This window comes from Octopus sinensis, linkage group LG12, assembly GCF_006345805.1.
Source record: "Octopus sinensis linkage group LG12, ASM634580v1, whole genome shotgun sequence".
Classification (NCBI taxonomy): Eukaryota; Metazoa; Mollusca; class Cephalopoda; order Octopoda; family Octopodidae; genus Octopus; species Octopus sinensis.
Window position 1 is genome coordinate 31,587,357 of NC_043008.1, and position 23,903 is coordinate 31,611,259.

A 23,903-nucleotide genomic window follows, 5' to 3' on the forward strand; every position below is an offset into this window, starting at 1 on the left:
CCAATAACTGAAATGAGTGATAAAAGTTATTATGTACATACATACATACATACATACATACATACATACATACATACATACATACATACATACATTCATACATACGTACATAAATACATACACAAATATGTCTATGTGCGTGTGTGTGTATATATATATATAATATATATATATATATATATATATATATATGTGTGTGTGTGTGTGTGTATGTGCATGTGTGTGTGTGTTTGTGCGTGCGTGCGTGCGTGCGTGCGTGCGTGGCGTGCGTGCGTGCGTGCGTGCGTGCGTGCGTGGTGCGTGCGTGCGTGTGTGTGTGTGTATGTTTGTGTGTGTGTATTATCGGGTAAAAAGGACTAATAAATCTAGGCAGACATCGTGTCAGCACTGAAAGTTTAAGCGAACTTGGTTAACCACATCAAACGATAAGATACCAGTTGATCCAAATAGAATTAACATATACGGTAACTGTTGCGGAACTAGTAGAGAAGCTTGGATTTGGTCATTCAACCATTCATCGACACCTGCGTGCCATTGGAAAACGATCATCTTTGGTTTCCAGAAGCAAGGTGTTCTTCCATCATGATAATGCTCGGCCACGTAAAGCAAGAATGGCATTCCAAAGGCTGGAGCGGTTTGAATGGGAAACGATGCCCCACCCATCATATTCGTTGGATATTGCCCCGTCTGATTATCATTTATTCCGCAGTCTTCAAAACCATTTGGACGGAAAAAATATGAATTCTGTAGACGGGGCCAGAACAGAATTGGAGGAGTATTTTTCGTCATGGACAAGTAAATTTTGGAAGAGGGGCCTTGGAAGTCTATCAGAGTGATGGAAGAGCATTGTAGAATATAAAGGGGAATATATTTTAGATTAAAAAAGAACTTTATCTTAATTTTGAAAAATAAAGGAAGTATAAAATAAACCGCATTATTTATGGGATGACCCAATAAATCCAAAGATCGCTTAGAATATTCCAGAGAATAACAATACCAAGAATGGAGTATATCACATCTGGATAAAGATGTGATATTCTTCATTCTTATTGATGTTGTTATATGTTTATGTGTGTATGTGTGTGTGCGTGTGTGTGTGTGTGTCACCGCCGCTTTACAACCGATGTTAGTTTGTTTACGCTCCCGTAATCTAGCGGCGTTTCGTCCAAAGAGATCGATAGACCGAAGTACTAGACTTTAAAAAACAAGTACCGAGGTCGATTCGTTCGACTAACACTCTTCAAGGCAGTGCACCAACATGGCCGCAATCCAATAACTGAAATGAGTGATAAAAGTTATTATGTACATACATACATACATACATACATACATACATACATACATACATACATACATACATACATTCATACATACGTACATAAATACATACACAAATATGTCTATGTGCGTGTGTGTGTATATATATATATAATATATATATACATGTACGTGCATCCATACTCTAACGCGCACACACGAGCGCTACTATTTATAAGTGTGAGTGTGTGTGTGTGTAGATCTAGTGATTATACGCACATGCCACTCACAGACATATACGTGCTGTTGAAAAAATAAAAGGAGTTGGTGGGGGTGATGTTTCTAAGTGTTGGTAGCAGGTTGTGTTTAGCAAAAGACATAGGGGGCAGTAGAGAAAGCGAAGTAATGTGGTGGTAGTAGTGTGAGGAGTGTGCTGACGATGGTAGCAGTGGTGGTGGTAGTGGTAGCAATGACAGTGTTGTCTGCAGTACTGCTGCCCTGTTTCATAGTGTTCATCGCTGGAGCACGACATGAAATACAAGCGAACGAACAAAACACTAACTAAATATGTGGAGTAAGCTGAAGACGGATATTTCTGAGGGTTGTCTACTACATATGTTATTCAACAAATACTACGATCGGAGAAGGCGAATACGAAAGTAAATTTACAAGAGAGAACAAAAGAAGAAACAAGGCAAGCTATTTTAACGGAAACCCGACGGTGTTTACGTCCGAGAAAATGAAAAGAAGCAGAGGATGAATGAAAAGTAAAAATATTCAATTGACATAATTTTGTTTCTACTTTGGATGTAATTAGAAGTGTCCTACTTGTATTGAAGCAACTATATGTGGATTAATTAATTCATTAATTAATGTTTCCATTTATCCGAACTTTCAAAACGTCGTCTAGAAAAGAAAACTCGTAATGCACATTTAATGTTATACACACATATTAATAATCTGTTTACTGTTCTAAGATTTTAAAAGACGTGTTCGAAAACGCGCAGATTACGGATTATAAAAAAAATCATTTTCGTTGTTGTTTTCTTGTAATTTAAACGTATCTTTAGATACGTGTCTAGGATAAAGAGGAATTAACACAAGTTTTGGATTATCTATCTTTCTGTTGATATTGATATTCTAAGAATAACGATAGAGCAAGTGAACCATAAAGAATATTCGAACTTCTTTCAGGGCAAAATTATTAGATTCCTTTATTGATTGCTTTATTTGCTTTTCCTGTTACTAACTTTCAGTTCATTCATTTTTCCTCTCTCCACTTAGTTTTTATTTTACAAAATATATTTGCTCCACAGTTTATTAAAAATAACATGATTTGTAAGCATCCAAAACATCTCTATAAACTTTGACATTGTAAAGAAATGTTAATGTAAGCCCTATATACAACTCTCTCTCTCACTATATATATATATATATATATACTTGAACATATTATTTAACGTTATAGTAGGAAATACCAAGGTTGAATTAATGCCTAATTGTATTCTTAATCTGCTCCATTAATAGAAAAAAAGTAATAAAGCCTCGGAAATTAACGAATGAGAAGCGTGTTCTAACACGCCGCGAATCAGCTACTACAAAATTTAGATTGTTTTTTTTTTTAAATTTAATTAAACGAATCCAACATTTATTCCAGCCGAACATTCCTTTTCAAATTCGACACTGTATAAAACGTATTCGAGTGTATGGGTGTCAACGGTTAAGCATCGTTGACTTTCTTAATGGGTTAAACTTATTCATATCTTCGCCTAAGTAACTGGACTAATGAGCATTAATTCGTGGCTTTCCGTCAGAATTATGACTTTCATATTGTTGAATAGTTGTCTATATGTAACACCATCTCCTACACCAGCAGTTAGCAAGTTCGATCCTCCATCACACCATGGACAGCGGAAGTCTCAGGAATCTTACCAATACCAACAACAACGAAGACGTCTGCAGAGACAGTTGGCTCAACAACCAGCCAGCTATTGTTTAGAAATCTGGGACGACACCACTGTACCTTGTGAACAGGATTTAAATAACATATGCGTCAATGAAAATTGGTCTCTTCTGGATTTTACCAAACGGAGAGACCATGCATCTTTAATCGCATCGTCATTTATAAACTCGATTGATTCTAACATTGACAAAGACAGCAACATCGATGCCAATGTCCAAGAATATGTTGGTCATGGTGTACAAAGCCCTCAACGCAAATTAACCAATCATCTAAACAATCCATTATTTTCTTGGGGCCAGTGGAAAAATACATGTTTTCAAAGATGGATGACTTTATTGAGGCGTCGTTTGAGTACGGCTCGACTCGGCGACTTAGTTATTCCAGGCACTCATAACAGTGCATCTTTCTCTGTATCACCAAATGGTACTTTAGTGGAAAAACTTTGGATTTCACGAGTTGCTTTGAGCCTTGGATTCAGTAACTATTTCAGCTCGTGGGCTAGAAACCATGACGACGGATTAGGTGCGCAGCTTAATGCTGGTTACCGATGTCTTGATTTACGAATCGCCTTGCTACCAAACGGAGGATTTTACTGGTGGCATGGGATATCTGGAGAGGCCATTGAGTCTGGCTTAAAAGAAATTGCTAATTTTGCGACAGAGAATCCAGGAGAGATTATTATACTTCTAATTTCCCACTTAAATGCACCCGGTAACGGAATTCAAGAGAAATTACCAATGCCAGGTGAGTCTAAGATCAAACTTGGTAAATATTTATTATCTATTTTAGGACCAAATCTTGTCCCAACTCGGAACATTTCTTTAAATCCTACCTTATCAAGTGTCATCTCTACGAGACGTAATGTCATTGCTCTGATCCGGGAAGATAAAGATTTAGTAAATGCCTTCCCGGATTATTTCTGGAGCGATGTCAACAACGAAACAGCTGTGGAAATGTTTGAACGAAGAACTAACCCACGAAGTATGTTTACACATCGTTCTGACATCATGCAGAAATATAAGAGGAATTTCCCTGACAGGTTAGCCATCACACCAGCTTTCGTGACACACAATGTTCCAAATGTGTTGGGGGGAATATTAAGAAGCAAACGCGTGGCTTGGGCTCTTTCTTTATTTTTGACAATTATGTTCTATCGATTAATCCAATCGTCCGAAAACAGGAACTTTACTAAATTCTTTTGTACCGGACTAAAAAGACGGAGTCCCGTAAAAGCTGCTAAAGTCACTGTGATATGCATTATGATTATTATGATTTCTGTGTATTTAGGGCATCTGCAGCATAGAACTATACTAAGACTTTTTGGATTCGAGGGCAAAGCCAGTAATTTGCTAGAAATGGCCCGAATAGCCAATCTTTGCGGAGACGATCCATCTAAAGCTAATGGAGAGATAATGTATAAAGGTATTAACACTATGATCCGACACTGGTCGGATAGAGAACAAGAATACAGACTGAACATCGTTCTGGTTGATGATTTTTCATCCAGTCAAGCGGTGAGGACAGCTATACAGGAAAACATTCGAAGGACAGATGTAGACAGATATAACACGAAAACAAAACTTAGTTGACGAAATAACAGCACTGAACGCATCACACAACTAGACACATTATCGTCCATACAGTATTATATATATATATATTATGTATAAGCAAAATCATAACTACAAACAACAAATCAATGCAATTGAAAAAAAAACAATCCATTCCAAAAAAAATGTAATCATTTTATTTTTTTTATATTAAAATATTTAAATATTGTTTTGTTTTTATTTTTTCCTAAACGCACTTGTTAAATTATTTTTTCTCCATTTTTCTCACATTTTGTCTGCAACATACTTCTTAAAATGTGTTTCTATGCTTTTTCTCTCTCTCACACACAGACTTTCGGACTAGCAGCCCACATAAGCTAGAATTATTCTGTTTTAGTAGGGATTTTTTACAATTGTTTTGTATCAAGCATTTCAAAACAATCGAGAGTAGAGGGGTAACCTTTTTTAAAAAAATAAATCTTATTTATGTTTTAGAAACGTTTTCTCCCCCTCATCGTGCTTTTTGGTGGAATCGCAACCGCGACTAAAGTCGTTATTTTTCGTGATTTTATTGCATTCCACATTTTGAAACAAATGTATTTCGTTTTTTTTCAACCCTTCATCCCTTTCATCGAATTTTTCACGATTAAAATGAATTTATATTTTGATATTTTTTCGTTATAGTTCGTCGCCTTTTTCATACATTTGTGTCATAAATATATATATATGTGCGTGTTTGTGTGTAATAAATATATATATATATATTTATATAATTTTTACAACGAAAAGTCCGATGAAAGCGACATTGCCTAAATTCGGAATACGAGTGGGTGCTGAAAATTTCCTGGGTTTGGATAAAAGAAAATACAGGAGGATCACTTAGTTCAGCATATTCTCCTCTCAAATTCACACACCTATTGCAGTGGTCCTTTAGTTTTTCTAAGCCATGTAAAAGAACTCGGAAGGTTGGGCTTAAAGTCAGGAACTTTCCAGCACCCCACCCCCTCGTAAGTATCAAACTTTTTCTTTGTATTCTTTTATTGTTTTACTTGTTTCAGTCATCTGACTGCGGCCATGCTGGAGCACCGCCTTTAGCCGAGCAAATCGACCCCAGGATTTATTCTTTGTAAGCCTTCTATTTATTCTATCGGTCTCTTTTGCCGAACCGCTAAGTTACGGGGACGTAAATACACCAGCATCAGTTGTCAAGCGATGTTGGAGGGACAAGCACAGACACAAACATACATGTATACGACGGTCTTCTTTCAGTTTCCGTCTACCAAATCCACTCACAAGGCTTTGGTCGGCCGAGGCTATATTAGAAGACACTTGTCCAAGGACTTATAAATAAAATATTTTAATTGAAAACTTTATTTAACGTTTGACTTGTATAACTATACTTAAAAACTAAACACACACACATAAATATATACATACCGGCTTCTTTCAGTTTCCGTCTATCTATTCCACTCATAAGGTGTTGGTCGGCCCTAGGCTATAGTGGAAGACGCTTGTCCAAGGTGCCATGCAATGGGACTGAGTCAGTTCCTGATGTATGTATATATATATATATATATCAATTATATATTAACATGGCACCTGTGCAAGGATGACATGCAAATTCGTGAAACGTTCCATTTTTTTTTTCATAGGCACAGGTGTGGCTGTGTGGTAAGAATTCCCAACCATATGGTTCCGGGTTCAGTCCCACTGCGTGGAATCTTGGACAAGTGTCTTCTAATATAGCCTCAGACCAACCAAAGCCTTGTGAGTGGATTTGGTAGACGGGAACTTAAAGAAGCCCGTCGTATATATATATGTATGTATTTGTTATTTGTGTCTGTTTGTCCCCCACCACCACCACCATCGCTTGACAACCGATGTTGGTGTGTTTACGTCCCCGGTATCTAGCGGTTCTGCAAAAAGAGACCGACAGAATAGTATTAGGCATAGAAAGAATAAGTCCTGGGGTCGATTTAGTAGGAGTTAGGTATGCTATTTAAAACGGTTTGATTCGAGCCATGCAAGTGTCATAGGCTTGAAGCTTAGCTCGTTGTGCTTAGGTAACCGAATCGTCTACCTCAGCCCGACAAGCTAAGATTCAAGCAAACGAAACGTTAAGTTGCAAGGAGCTATATCAAACTGTTTTAAAGAATCACACATACACATGCGCGCGGGCGTGTGTTTAATCTTCATTTTTTACGTCCACTTTCATGAATCAGATGGAATTTATACATATATTGCAACACACATCCTGATATATGGCAATTTCTGTTTGTCTATCTAACTGTTACCATCTTGTTGCCCAAACCAGTGAACCAATCTTGACGAAACTTTCCATACGTGTTAAGCTAACATCCATTTGACTTATAGGCTAGTTGGATTTCCAAAATAATCTATAATGGACCCCCTAGGGTGGTTGAACTATTATTTGATAAAATGAGAAGGGTGCAAGAGTGTTAGTGTGAGGGAAATATGATGACATAGTGAGTGTGGCTGATATCAGGTGTGGGGAGAACAAAGTTGTGTAAGCGACAAATATGGAGTGACAGTGGGATAGTAACGTTAATACAGCTGTCATTCAGGAATATACATGTAACGCTGCATATATACTTTTGTAAATACAGATACATGCATACACACACATGCACATACACATAAGTGACTTTTAAAACGGTGGGTGTGATGAATACGTACCTATAAAGAGAAAAGGGATAAGTTGATAACAATTGTTTACGGGTGGCTTTTATGTTGTCCATCGCAAAGAAACTCTCTCATACACATATATATATATATATAAATACGCATACGTCTACTATACTCCTTTTGAACTGATTATGTGTGTTCGCTTGTAAATGTGTGTCATGTCCTATGTCTCTCTACATTTGTAGGACCTTCCCTGTTTCTATTACATATTGTGAAATTTTAAAATCATGTCAAAAGTTTCAAATTTGGTATACTGAAATAATTTTCCACGTTAAATCCGATTTTTTTTATCTATTTGTTGCAGAAAAATGTCACTAAGGTTTGGGTTTTGTGCGTTTAATCAATTTTGCTTAATCAGAAAAGATTTGAAAGTCGGCATTTTCTGCATGATAACCGTCTGTCCCAAAAACGAAAGCAAAGTCATTACGAGGAGGAATTTTTATTAAAGCAAAGCATTACGACGATCAAAGTTGTAAGAACTTCTGAAGTTTTAATAAGTTTTAATGAATAAAGTCATGTGAAACGGTCGAACAGACATGTAAATAATTTAAAAAGAAAAACAAATCCTCAACGAAGTTTCTTTGCGAAAAATTGCGCAAGTCTGTCCTGATCAAGAGACCTATCTGTCAGGGAAGGCATGGTCTGGCATGGAATAAACAAAACTTTATATAAGACATTCTATTGTAAAAAATTACCTGGCAACGACGGGCTATTCAGCTTGTATACTTATAAAAGGCCTTGGCACGTATATAAACTGTCACACATACATAGCTCAACACTCACATGACAAGAGTGAATTATATATAAATATTGTAACTTCACATTTATTACGGAACTCATTTGTACAGATTCACATTTTCGCTTTATCTCTCTTTTACATTTCAAACAACCGGTGGTTTTGTTTGGGTTTTGTGCGTGTAAAACATTAGTTCTCAACCAGGGTTCATTCATGTGACCCCTGGTGGTCTATATAAGGTCGGTGGTGGGGACACTAGCAAAATAGTAAATTGGGGATCCTCAGTAGTATTTTAAAGGTTCATGAAAATAACTTTGCTTTAGATGTATGTATTGCTAGGCACAGCTAGTTTTCTTTTTAATGTTTTTGGCCACTGAAACAGGTTCTCTAAGTATGTGCTGTTGTAAACCTATACATGTGAAATTTGAAATTTTGAAAGAAGTATCTATAAAACCAGTTTTTAAACATTGAATGCCTATGAGTAGCCACCAGAATAAAATAGGGCGGAATTCTGCTTTAAGTACGCCATAGAACCCCTCATAACTTATTTATTTTGGGGAATCTTCACGGAATTTTACCTGCGAATTTGTATTTTACACACCAAAATTCACACGACTATTTTAAAAATATTTTTCGAATTAAAATTTTTTTTAATTTTTCAAATTTTGTTTTTTTAAATCACAGGGTCAGTTCGAATTTTTGACTTAAATTTCAGCAATAGACCATTAAATGTGTTTTATGGGGAGAAAAATATTGAAAAACATCAATACGTCAGATTGACAAATAAACAAGAAGGGTATAAGGTAGTCCTGAGATGTGATAAAAATAACACCTAAATAGAGCTTAAACCACGCACCAATTTTTTTTTATCAATAATCGTATGAATTTTCAAAGGGGTTCATAGATAAAAGATAGATGTTAAAAACTGTTGTAGAGTATCAACCAAGGATCAAATTATGATGGGAGAAGTGAAATTAATTCAATCTCAAAGCAGATATTAAATGTTTGCATGTTTGGTGCATATATCTTTTGGCAATCACAGTCATATTTTCTCAGCTGTTCGTTCGTTAGCTTTCGTGAAAAATTGTTGTATATTTAATTTTGGTTTCATGACACGATAATTTGTGTGTGTATGTATTTATGTATGCACTTGTTTATAAAAAATAATGGTGTGTATATTTATGTATGTACGTGTATATGAAATCTAATGGGTGTACGTTTGTCTTTGTGTGCGTGTGTAAGTGAATACAAATACATAAAGCAGAACACGCTTGCACACACACTCACGCACGTACGCCCATTAGCTTTTATATACACGTTCATACATAAATACACATATGTATCATAAATTTATCATCATACATTTTTAAACGTTATCGCAGCTACTACACCTTTTTATGTTTATCTGCCTTTGTTCGTCCTCTCTTCATAGCAAATTTTATGAAATAAAGTAGCTTGCTTACCAACCACACGGTTCCGGGTTCAGTTCCACTGCATGGCACCTTGTGCAAGTGTCTTCTAGTATAGCCTCAGACCGACCAAAGATTTTGAGTGGATTTGGAACACCGAAACTGAAAGAGGCCCGTCGTATATGGATATATATATATGTGTGTGTGTGTGTTTGTGTTTGTCCCCCTAACATCGCTTCATAACTGATGTTTGTGTGTTTACAGCAAAAGAGGCCGATAGAATAAGTACTAGGCTTACAAAGAATAAGTCATGGGGTCGATTCGTTCGACTAAAGGCGGTGCTCCAGCATGGCCGCCATCAAATGACTGAAACAAAGAATAAAAATGTGTGTATATATATATATATATATATATATATATATGCATATATGTGTGTGTGTGTGTGTGTGCAAATAAAATATATTTACAGGGGTTGGACAAAATAATGGAAACACCTTAAAATTTCAAGCAAATTTATTTTAACATGGGGTGGGACCGCCTTTGGCAGTTATTATAACTTGAATTCTATGGGGTATGAACTCGTACAAAGTTTGAATTGTTTCCAAAGGAATTTTTGTCCATTCTTCAGCTAAAATAGTCTCCATTCTTCAGCTAAAATAGTCTCCAGTTCTTGTAGTGATGGTGGTGGAGGATATCGACTCCTTACTTGTTTTTCTAAAATGCACCATAAATGTTCAATAATATTGAGATCTGGGGTGTGGTGTCACATAAGATGTTCAACTTCACTGGAATGTTCCTCATGCCATTCAGTAACAACTTTAGCTGTGTGAATTGGTGCATTATCATCCTGAAAGATTGCGTTTCCCTCTAGAATCAGTTCCGCAACCATAGGATGAATTTGATCAGATAAAATGCTTAAATAGTTTTGACTATTAATTCTGCCATGGGCTGGCGGATTTCCAGGATATAGCTCCCCAGAACATCACAGATCCTCCTCCATGTTTAACAGTTGGAAGAAGGCATTCTGGGTCAAATGCTTCTTTTGGCTGTCTCCACACGTATACTTGGCCGGTGGTCGGAAATAAGGTAAAGGATGACTCGTCTGAGAAAATAACATTTTTCCATGCTCTAGGGATCAATTCTGTAAGTTTTTACTCAACTCTAAACGCTTTGCAACGTTTGTTTTTGAAAGTAATGGTTTTCTTTTTGCACCCTTGCTGTGAAATCCAGATTTGTGCAGCTCCTGGCGAACAGTTTTTGTGGAAATTGGGTTCTCGAGGTAGTCATTAAGCTCTGCAGTAATTTTGGGAGCTGTACTTTTGTGATCCTTTCTAACAATTCGCGTAAGTGTCCGACGGTCCCTATCTGCAAGTTTTGTTTCGACGAGGATGTTTTTTCCTTCTCTCTCAAAGGCTGTACTTCCGAGACAGTACTTCTTGAAACACCAAACATATAAGCTGTTCTCGTTATACTAGCGCCAACGCTACGAGTACCGACAATTTGACATCTTTGAAAGTCCGATAGATCTGTTATTTTAATGAATTTTAATTACCTTTTTCTGATGATATCTGAAAAGAAACAGCTATTTTAGCAAAACATATTGAGCAACACTAGTAATAAATCATATAACATAAAAATAAACAAGCTTTTGACGGTTTTATAGATATTTCAAAATTATGATACTATGATGCTAGGTGTTTCCATTGTTTTGTCCAACCCCTGCATATATGTATGTATGTATGTATGATGTATGTATGTATGTAATGTATGTATTTATGTATTAAATGTATGTATGTATGTATGTATGATGTATGTATGTATGTAATGTATGTATGTAATGTATGTATGTATGTATGTATGTATGTATGTATGTAATGCATGCAATGTATATATGTAATGTATGTAATATATGTATGTATGCATGTATTTAATGTATGTATGTATGTAATGTATGTAATGTATGTATGTATGTAATGTAAGTATGGATGTAATCTATGTAATGTATGTATGTATGTAATGTATGTATGTATGTATGTATGTATGTATGTATGTATGTATGTATGTATGTTATGTATGTAATGTATGTATGTATGTATGTATGTATGTATGTAATGTATGTAATGTATGTATGTATGTATGTAATGTATGTATGTATGTATGTAATGTATGTATGTATGTATGTAATGTATATATGTATGTATGTAATGTATGTATGTGTGTATGTATGTATGTCTGTCTGTATGTATGTAATGTATGTAATGTGTGTAACGTATGTATGTATGTAATGTATGTATGTATGTATATATGTATGTATGTATGTAATGTATGCATGTATGTATGTATGTAATGTATGTATGTATGTATGTATGTATGTATGTATGTATGTATGTATGTATGTATGTAATGTATGTATGTAATATATGTATGTAATGTATGTATGTATGTAATGTATGTATGTATGTAATGTACGTATGTATGTAATGTATGCATGTATGTAATGTGTGTGTATGTATGTATGTATGTATGTAATGTATGTATGTATGTATGTCCGTATGTATGTATGTATGTAATGTATGTATGTATGTATGTATGTAATGTATGTAATGTATGTATGTATGTATGTAATGTATGTATGTATGTATGTAATGTATGCATGTATGTATGTATGCATGTATTATGTTTGTATGTATGTATGTATGTATGTATGTCTGTATGTCTGTATGTATGTAATGTATGTATGTATGTATGTAATGTATGTATGTATGTAATGTATGTATGTATGTATGTAATGTATGTAATGTATGTATGTATGTATGAATGTATGTATGTATGTGTATATGTATGTTAGTTACAGAGTTGAACTTATAAGCCATTTGAGTACACACAAGAATACGTTAGATTCATTTCAACATTTAAATTTAATTTGTGTCAGAGTATTTTAGTCGCTTTGAAACCCCGACCTGTTCACTGATAAAACTTCGTGCACACACACACACACACAACACACACACACACACACACACACACACACACACACACGCACACACACACGAGTTCTGATCAGTAAGTAACCGAACTTGTGCTATAAAAACAAAACTATAACACGTACGCATTTGACATTTAATCTGCTTCCACATACTTAATCGCGCACTGTTTCCATTGATGGAAGTATTTCTGGAACTTGTTTTCGGGGATAATCAGCAGCTCCCTCGTTGCATTCACTTTGCTTTCTTCGACGTCCAGAAATCTTCCTTTGAAGCGTGATTTGATTTTTATAGTGTCGCAACGAACGAGATCTAGGGAATACGGTGGCTATCGGACCTGGGAAAAGCTGTGCCTAGCCAAAAACCCGCTGCATAAACTGCGCTGAATGGGCACGTGCGTTGTCAGCTCAAAGCAGTTTTGGCAGAAACTTAGCAGACACAGTTCAATTGGCTTCACTGCGTGCTTTAGCTTCGTTACTCAGGCAACAGTCCGGATACTTATTGATCAGTCCACGTATATATATGAAAGAATCAGGTATTCAAATAGTAAACGGTAGAATCGGAAAGATAGCGCACCTGTGTACCAACAACGTGTACGGACATATACGTACGTACCAAAGTAAATACAGGTTTGTCCTTCCAGTTTTGCCTACATTCACAAGTACTGAAAAAGTACACAACGTGCCATCAAAGGCACCCAGGGGTACATTAACTACACGTATTCCATAGTCGAATAGACTCGAAATCCACACGTATGGAAGGTTCCGAGTTAGGTGAAAAATAAACAATAACACAGACGGGTTGCGGTTCACTACAGCTGTTCCAGGCGTGTTCTTTATTGATGAATAGGCGTGTCACATCATACGACCTCAACTGACCCGGTTACGGTTGTAAGACGATCCACGGTTGATTGGGTCGTCTTACACTATGTTCTATTTTGAAAAGTTCTAATTTTTTAATTTTCTCACAGATGCCGTGTACCAGAACCCATCTGTGTTATTGTGTTTGTGTGTGTGTGTATACGAGCAAAACGCCCCCCCCCCGTCAAATGGACGGTGCTGAATCATATCTGCTAAATAAAAAGCAATCAGTGTTTTCTTTTCATTAAAAAATAATTAAGCAAGCCTTTATTTCAATAACATTTTTGGTTTTGTTAAACGAAGTTAAGGTAAAAAAAAAAAGAACTTGAGAAACCAAATAGTCTTTCCTTCTTTTATGCCAAGTTTGAAGAAAATATCTCTTTTGCATCTTACATTTTTGGTCTCTTAAATATACTACATTTTCTCTTTATTCACCCGAAGAAATCGTTTTTTTTCGCATGATGTAACACTTTTGTACTGTAATAAAGGACACGTGTGAAACAGATGTAGTGTACCAGAACCCATCAGTGTTATTGTGTTTGTGTGTGTGTGTATTCAGTTATATTAAAAGCAAGTTCACCTTAATCTGATGGGTTGCTCTATACTTTTGTTGAGTACAAATTTATAATTCTTATACAAGAATGTTGTTGACAGTGACTTCGAAGTTTCGCTGTCAACAACATTCTTGTATAAGAATATATGTATGTAAGTATGTATGAATGAATGAATGAATGTATGATGTTCCACTTTTTCCCATCAGTATTCAGTTTTAACTTCAGAAATTATTTTCAGATTTATGCTTTAGACATCTGAAATTATGATTCTTTGAAAACATACGTAACTTTTTAAAACATAAATCTGGAAAAATCTTCGAAAAGAAGTTAAAACTGCAAAATTATGAGCAGATTTTCTGAATATTCAGAGGAGTGAAGACCCGTTTTGGTTCTTTAAACATAAACAATTACGACTTTTCGCCGTCCTAGACAAACTCTGACTCTATTCTATACGAACACCCAGTAAGTGTGCATGTTTGTGATTGTCTTGGGAACCAGTGTGTGCTTCTTAACATCCTCCGTAACGTAGCGATTCGGCAAGAACGCTTCAACAGAATGAGTTTCTAGAGTTTAAAATTAAGTACCGTGGCGGAGTCGATTTGATTCACTAAACACTTTAAGGTGATGCTCCAGCACATCAACAATCCAGTGACTAACAAAATATATATATAGAGAGAGAGAGAAAGTGGGCCAAAATCACACACCAAAGCATTTCACATTTAATTTATATTACGTTGTTCTTGAGGTCAACTTCGCCTTTCATCCTTTCGGGCTTGATAAAATAAGTACCAGTTGAACACTGGGATTGATGTAATCAACTTATCTCTTCCCCTGAACTTGCAGATCTTGTGCCAAAATTTGAAACCATTATTATTATTATTACTCTTTTACTTGTTTCAGTCATTTGACTTTGGCCATGCTGGAGCACCGCCTTTAGTCGAGCAAATCGACCCCAGGACTTATTCTTTGTAAGCCTATTACTAATTCTATCGGCTTCTTTTGCCGAACTGCTAAGTTACGGAGACGTAAACACACCAGCATCGATTGTCAAGCGATGTTGGGGGGACGAACACAGATACACAGACATACACACACACACTCACACACACACCACACACACACACACACACACACACACACACACACACACACACATATATATATATATATATATATATATATATATATATTTATATATATATATATATATACACATATATACGACGGGCTTCTTTTCAGTTTCTGTCTACCAAATCCACTCACAAGGCTTTGGTCGACCCGAGGCTATAGTAGAAGACTCTTGCTCAAGTTGCCACGCAGTGGGACTGAACTCGGAACCATGTGGTTGGTAAGCAAGCTACTTACCACACAGCCATATTATTATTATTATTATTCATTTTGGTCATGTGCAAGTACGAGTGTATTCTATATAATTTTATTTATTTTAGTGTATTTTAGAAAAATTGAAACATGCCTTTGACAAATGTGAAATGTGTCTTAATTTTGCTGCGTGGCTTTTGGTCCACCCTGTACTGTAAACCTTGCAAAGTGCATTAATAATTACACGAAGCAAGGGTGAACTGATAACCTGCAGATTTTGAAACAGTTAACTGTAAATATCACTGAACTTTGAAAGCATGTTCCCTCGCTTTTTTACTTTCATTTTTAATATTCTATAAAAACGCTTTTCTATATGACACGATAATTAAACCTTTAATATTTACATTACTCTATGAAATGTAATATTTATTCACATTGTTTAGAATGGATCGTACATTATCAGGTAGCTTTCAGATTTCAATGATGTAACTGTTTAATTTGAGAATGACATAGGGTTCGTGTGAGAGGCCAGATCTGGCCAGTTGGAACATTAAACAAGTAAAATATTTTGGACAGATATGAACTGTTTAAATGCTACAAAGTTAAACGAATGTATTAAATTACTGATGGTCACTAGTACTGCTAAAAATAACCATGGACATATTGCTTTTGTTTATTCCTTTTTTTTAACCCCAAAACTAGTGTATTTGTGCAGATAGTGACCTTCAATGAATCACGAACAAGAGAATAATGAACCTTTCCAAAGAAACGTAATATTCACTAAGAAAATCTGCAGACAACAACAAATATATATTTCTTTACTGCCCACAAAGGGCTAAAACATAGAGGGGACAAACAAGGACAGACAAAGGGATTAAGTCGATTATATCGACCCTAGTGTGTGACTGGTACTTAATTTATCGAACCCGAAAGGATGAAAGGCAAGGTCGACCTCGGCGGAATTTGAACCCAGAACGTAACGGCGGACGAAATACCTATTTCTTTATTACCTACAAGGGGCTAAACATAGAGGGGACAAACAAGGACAGACATAGGTATTAAGTCGATTACATCGACCCCAGTGCGTAACTGGTACTTATTTAACCGACCCCAAAAGGATGAAAGGCAAAGTCGACCTCGGTGGAATTTGAATTCAGAACGTAACGGCGGACGAAATACCGCTAAGCATTTCGTCCGGCGCACTAACGTTTCTGCCAACTCGCCGCCTTAGACAGCAACAAATATAATCGAAATAATTCCTATAAAATTGTACTTAACGTCGTTTTTTTTTCAAGAGGGGGGGGGGTATTATTTTCCAGACAAAAAAATGTGGATCGGTTACCTTTCACTTCAAGACATCTTCAGTGTCAATATTTCTCGACAGGTGGGCAAAATGCTTAGAGGCATTTCGCCCGTCTCTACGTTTTGAGTTCCAATTCCACCGGAGTTGATTTTGCTTTCGTCCTTTCGAGGTTTATAGGATAAGGACCAGTTCAACACTTGGATCGAAGTAATCAACTTACTCCCTCCCCGAACTTGCTGGCCTTGTGCCTAAATTTGAAACCAATATTTCTCAACAAAATTCTCCGCACTCCAGGAAAGAAATTTTCAATTAATCAGAACACGCAGAAGGAAAGAAAAAGAAACAAATAGAAACACATGTGCCGTTTTAGAAGATATGTTGCAACAAAATATTTCTATGGTAAAGAGAGGGTAATAGGAGAGTATTTGGTTCATTATACTTTCTTTCAATTATAAATATTTTTTTCTACAATTCAAACAAGTGAAAATGTCCTTTTATAGATATTGCTTTCTAAATCCCAAGTACAATTTGTAAATCCGAGGTAGAACACCTTGACAGAGTGTATTAGAAAAAGCAGTGATTTATCAACAATTTGATGACACATTTTCATTCTTTATATATATATATATATATATATATACATATATATATATATATATATATATAATATATATATATATATATATATATATATTATATATATATATATCGGTGAAACCTTATTGTTAACGGCGGTGCATCAGCATGGCCGCAGCTCTGAGCTGAAACTAGAGAGAATATATATATGTATATATATATATCAAAGAAACATAAAATAGACTAAGCAGAACAAAAGGAGACACATCAAGAGTCGTTGAAGAGGTCACAGGATGTGTGACGAAAGAGCTTTAACAAAGAAACTAAAATAGTAATAAAGCTGAAGTAAAGATCGAACATGTAATGTGTGTGTGTGTTTAATTTGAAAAACATGATCAACCCCAAGTAAAAAATATGTTTCATCACACGGTTTCACATCAATATATCGCTTTGAGTCAACCTAACCCCATGAGAGGGAAATTGCTTAAAGAGAAATTGCTTGGAAATCTGTCAGATGGAATGTATCTGAAATTCAAAAGTAAAGCTGTGCGTGTGTGTGTGTGTGTGTGTGTGTGTGTGTGTGTGTGTACACGCCTTCCCTGTTTATTTTGGTTCTGCTATAGGTGTTCAAATCCTATCTTTGTCACCGATAAAGACAGAACAAAAAGAAAAAGGTAAAAAAACCCGTGTTGGAACATTCATTGTTTTAAGGAGTTTTTATTCAGGGCCTCGTGCATGGTTGTATGAGGTAAGAAGTTTGCGTTGCAACTACATGGTTTTAGGTTCAGTCCTACTGCGTGGCACCTTGAGGAAGCATCTTCTAACAGAACCCCAGACTGAACAAAGCCTTGAGAATTTAGATAGAGACTGAAAGAATTTATCACCCGGGTGTGTGTCCTTTATAATCAAATACTTACGATGTGTTGATAGAGAAAGAGAGAGAACGGAGAGAGACACTTAATGAGAAAGTACTCTAACTGTTGAATGAAGGATACATACACCGTACCGGGATCCCACGAAAAGTCCTCTCATGGGAGTGCGTCCTACAAGAAATAACAGCCAAATTCTCTCAAATCAATAAAATGATGCATTAGATGTTATCCAGAGCACAGAATGCCTGAAGGTAAAATGAGATGGTAACGGTTGGAACGCTTTTGTTGAAATTGATTTAGGACTTCTCAACCAGACCTGGTGCTAAATAACACCAACTACTACTACTACTACTACTACTACTACTACTACTACTACTACAATTTTTGCTTTCGTGGCTCTTTCTATGACACATGTGGATGCAAATGTCATACTAATTCATAACAGTTTAATAACCGGAAGCTGGAACACGACTTAAAAATATGAATGAAATCTCTCTCTCTCTCTCTCTCTCTCTCTCTCTCTCTCTCTCTTCCACTTTCTATCTCTTCCTTATCCCCTTTTTGACATTGTATCTTCTTGTTTTCCTTTCTCTCTCCCTCTCCTCCTCTCTCTTTCTCTTCCTCTCTACTTCACAGTGTGCAGTAATCACTTCATTTACCAAGGTTGAAGGACGATATTATTTTTGGTACTGTAGTGTAACATTTATTCTGAAAATTGTTATGATTTTCTCCCCTGCAATAACATTTTGATGCTGGTCACAAATAATGAATACAAAACAACGCATTCACAGGCTCCACATATACCACACCTACTCAGGGGACTCCTTACACAACGAAACAAAACAACATCAATGAAAAAAGAACCTCACTGGATGGAAGATCTGAAGGGCAAGCTACGTATATGGGACATGTATAACTACGAGAAGACGTCGGGACTAGAACCCACATGTAATGAGTACTATACTAGGTTCCCCTTGAGGAATTAATCTTCTACATTAGCATACATGTTCAGTCAGTTCTTGTAATGCATCCCAGATACATTTATACATTCCCAGAACCATGCTACTCAAGACGAAGTGCTGTGCGGTTAAGCGCTTGCTTTTCGAACATGTGATCTTAGGCTCGTTCCCGCTAAACGTCACCTTGGGCAAATGTCTTTTACTGTAACCCCGGATCGGCCAATGCCTTGTGAGTGAATTTGGTAGACGGAAATTATATATATATATATATATATATATGTGTGTGTGTGTGTGTGTTAAAAAATACAAACTGGGACAAGAACGCAAAACATTTAGAAGACGATACAATAAACACGGACGGGACATTCGAAGCCTTCAATCTTCAGTCAAGAACCGGATCATCCTCGCAATTTTGGCTGTGTGTGCGTGTATATATATATATATATATATATATACACACGCACGCACAGACATATAATATACATATATATATAACTATATACACACACACACATATATATATATATATTATGAATACACACTCATACACACCTACGCACACGCACACGCACACACATACACACACACGCACGCATGTGCACACATACACACGCACACGCACACACATACACACACACATACATTTGTCCATATTTATGCCTGTTTGTATGTGTCTGTTTCTGGTTGGTTGCTCCTCATCATCGATTGACAACTCGTGTTGGTTTCTTTACGCCCTTGTAACTTTGCAGTTTCTGTACTGGGATGGATTTTCGATTAATCCCTTGAAGGCCCAGCATGACCACAGTCCGGTGACTGTAACAAGTAACGGTAAAAGAAATACGGACAGCAATCATCAAAAAGTCTATTTTGTATCACTGAATATTGATTTTTAAAATCTTTCAGCCGTCAAGAAGAAGAGTAGTTTCATATGATGGTGGAGGTGGTAGTTGTAGATTAAAACCCAAGGCCTAGCATTCCAGAAATGATCACCCAGTCTTATTTTTAGATAATACATCCAAGTTCATTATTTGCGTATTTAGTAAAGTTTATTTGCCAACGGAATGTGGCAGTCCTATAAAGGACGATGCTACTGTTGTTTAAGACCCAGAAAAACATCATTTCCAGCTGGCTATCGACACACAATCTGTGTCCGTATAGTATTTGCAATGGAGGTCATCGCTCCCATCTCCTTTATAGGACCGCTACGTTCTGTTGGCAAATAAACTTCACTATTTGGTACTGTTACTGTATATCCCTCGCTGAGAGATTTAAAACAAGTTATTTTTCTCTCAGCAACTGATCAGCAATTGTATGTCGCTTAAAGAATTTTTTAGTGTTTGCGAGTGAAGAAAGCTTTCATCACCAGCCAGTAATTGTCTCTACCGAGGACGGGTCTGTGAGTATCACATGGTTTGTGAGTATCATGGTCTGAGAGTATCAAGTCAGGCTGTAGGTGGGAGCGATGACTTCCCTTGCAAACACTATACGGACACAGACTGTGTCGATAGCCAGCTGGAAAAGATGTTTTCCTAGGACTTAAACAACAGCAAAATGGTCCTTTATTGGACCGCCACATTCTGTTGGCAAATAAACTTTACTATTTGGTTCTGTTATTGTATATCTCTTGCTGATAGATTTAAATTCAAGTTGTTTTTCTCTATATTTGTGTATTTCCTTTTCAAAATCGTCAAGATGTGGCCTGAGGGGAAATTTGGCTGCTTTTGCTAGCTTGGAGGTTTATTCGTTAGTTCAATCGTCGTCGTCGTTGTCGTCATAGTAGTAGTAGTAGTAGTAGTAGTAGTATTTGCTGATGCTGATGATGATGCGACTACTGCAGATGTTATTGTTGTTTAGTTTCACGTCGTTCTTCTTCTAAATGTGCAGGCGTATAATCAAAGGCGCTACATCCGTGACTGCCATCACATCTTTTATTCACATTATCTAATGTGTTCTCCCCCACCCCCATGCAACGCGATGCGAAGAAGATTTGATTATTACATCTCGCACCCAGGACTATTATCTATTGTTTTCTTTTCTCCAAATAACGTAGGTAAAAAGGTGCAGCCCGCTACGGGAGTCACTGATATGGGGGAGGCACTAGGGAGTCTGCTGTATAAGCCTTACATAGGCTGGGTGGCTCGGAAGGCGGGAAACTCAAGGGCTGCCCAGGGCGTCACACGCCCTTGCTACGCCACTGCTTTCACCTATGTAGCGTAACAGGAAGCGGTTCTGGCTTCTATGTCTAGCAGGTCAGGCAAGTACATAGAAGCTCACTCTGCTTGTTGGAATTAGAGAGTTAATATACATTCGGTTACATTATTCGCGTCACGTGGGTTTAATTTCGGTCGTTGGTGTATTCATTAAAAAATGTAAAACACGAGGAATTCAAGACTTGGAATAACAAACCAAAATATGAATTCTGTATATAATTCTCTGTGTGTGTATATATATATATATATATAATATATATATATATATATATATATCATGTGTTCCAGTTTCAGGCCTATCAGGCGTCAGCCTTGTTAAAGGGGTTATTTGTCTATAAAATTAAGCTACTAAGAGTTGCTTTTTGACACACCCTTCTCTAATGGTACCAGACATTTAACCATTTCTGTTTGATACAGTTTTTTTTTAAAGGAATATATATATATATATATAAATCTTTTTCTTTCCTTTACAAGCTTGTTTTTGTGTTGCTGCTGCTAATTATGTGCACGCACGCACATGCACACACACACACACACACACCACACACACACACACACACACACACACACACACACACACACACACACAAACACACACACACGCACAATTATATGTCTATCGATGTTATGTATGAATTGTGAGTGTGTGTGTGTGTGTGTGTGTGTGTGAAAAAAGTCCGTCGTATGCATATATATATATGTGTATATATTTATGTGTATCTGTGTTCGTCCTCCACCATCGATAGAATAAATAACGGGCTTTAAAAAGTTACTCGCGTAGATTCATTCAACATGGTCGCAGTCAGATGACTGAAACAAATACAAAATAAAAGAATATGAAAGACAGTCATAGTTGGAACACCTTTGGTTATCAGTATGCGCGGGTGTTCCTATGTGCGTATGAGTGTTCGTGTGCATATACAAGTCCTTGTGTTTGTTCCCTACTGCTAGACAATTGTGTTGGTTTGTTTATGTCCCCATAAGCTAGTAGTTTGGCAAAAGACATTAATAGAATAGGTACCAGAATAGATATACATTTGCATGTGTGTATTCCTATCTATCTATCTATCTATCTATCTATCTATCTATCTATCTATCTATCTATCTATCTATCTATCTATCGATACGGTGAACAGGTGTGGTCGCCGTTTGTGAGGCACGCATTCCCGCAACTCGTCTCCATGACCGAACTGCAGTCGTGGATCAAAAAGAGGCCGAGGAAGAGCGAATGGCACCGCGAGTGTCGCCTTGCTCTCAAGCAACTCTGCCGTCCCGGGTCGACCTTGAGTGACTTCAACACAACCAAAGCATTCTATAGGGGATTAGTACGACGACGATCTCGGGGCAAACCTGGGCGTCGACGAGGAATACCTGACCCGCCTGTTTCAAACGACTTTCGGCCCGGGACCTATGGACAACTTCCAGAGATCCCTGGCCTGGCGGTGCTACCGAGAAGCGCTACCCGTTCGGGATAAGCTCTATAGGCATGGCTCGAGAAACACGGGGCCGACCCGCCAGAGATGCGGGCAGAGCGACGAAACCGCTCTGCACACAATCGTGCAGTGTCCAGCAATTTCCGACCTGTGGGCTTATGTCGAACGACTGCTGTCACGTGTGGGACGTGTCGGTTTATCAGCCGAGTCTATCGTTAATATCGTCACGTCTCCTTCCTTCAAACGGGAAGGAAGAGCTATTTTTATTATACTTGTGGCTATGGCGAAAGAATGTATCTGGTGGACGCGCCTGAAAGGATTAGAGACAAACACTTTCCTCTCTGGTCAATCTCTCATCAACTTCTTCAAGTATCACTTGAAGAGGAAAGTGAGAGTAGAGAGGTAAGTTTTGTCTAGTGAATGATTTAAAAAAAGATGGGTGAATGTAGCAAGGATGGCACGTATGGATGACGAAGCCACCTTGACTATGATCCTATGAACCGTAAAAATTAATACAGAGAGTTGCTTATTTGCAAAAAAAAAAAAAAATATATAACATGTGACTTCATTGACCGAGGTTATCGTGGTCTTTTCCGTAGGCTTTTCTTTCCACGGGTAAACCTCACCTGTCCTCCCCTTTACACTTCATATTGACATTTCTGTGATTACGATCCCTATATATCAACTTTTTTTTTCCTCTCCCCTTTTCTTTTTTTCCCTCCCCCCCCCTTTTTTTACCCCCAAAAGAAAAGCTCTACCTTGTAATTTGTTCTGTCTGTGTGCAGCCCTGTGTGGCTAATAAAGAAACATATCTATCTATCTATCTATCTATTTATCTATCTATCTATCTTATTTTTTTATTGCCCACAAAAGAGGGGACAGACAAAAGGATTAAGTCGATTACATTGACCCCAGTGTGTAACTGGTACTTATTTAATCGACCCCGAAAGGATGAAAGATAAAGTCGACCTCGACGGAATTTGAACTCAACATAAAGACAGACGAAATACCTATTTCTTTTACTACCCACAAGGGGCTAAACACAGAGGAGACAAACAAGGACAGACAAACGGATTAAGTCGATTATATCGACCCAGTGCGAAACTGGTAATTAATTTAACGACCCCGAAAGTATGAAAGGCAAAGTCGACCTCGGCGGAATTTGAACTCAGAACGTAACGGCAGACGAAATACCGCAAAGCCTTTCGCCC

General features: G+C 37.0%; 1 protein-coding gene and 1 pseudogene across 1 annotated transcript; both read left to right on the forward strand.

The window, feature by feature from the left end:
• Positions 1-1,671: 1,671 nt before the first annotated feature.
• On the forward strand, positions 1,672-15,202 carry LOC118765592. The gene is made up of 2 exons (XM_036507819.1): positions 1,672-4,879; positions 15,174-15,202. Exon 1 carries the CDS (start codon positions 3,043-3,045, stop codon positions 4,807-4,809), a length of 1,767 nt encoding a protein of 588 aa, XP_036363712.1. The 5' UTR covers positions 1,672-3,042; the 3' UTR covers positions 4,810-4,879; positions 15,174-15,202.
• On the forward strand, positions 6,322-6,414 carry LOC115218145 (annotated as a pseudogene).
• Positions 15,203-23,903: the final 8,701 nt, after the last annotated feature.

What these genes read in the sequence shown, in the direction of transcription:
- LOC118765592 (XM_036507819.1), top strand. Translation starts at nt 3,043, where the DNA reads ATGAGCATTAATTCGTGGCTTTCCGTCAGAATTATGACTTTCATATTG.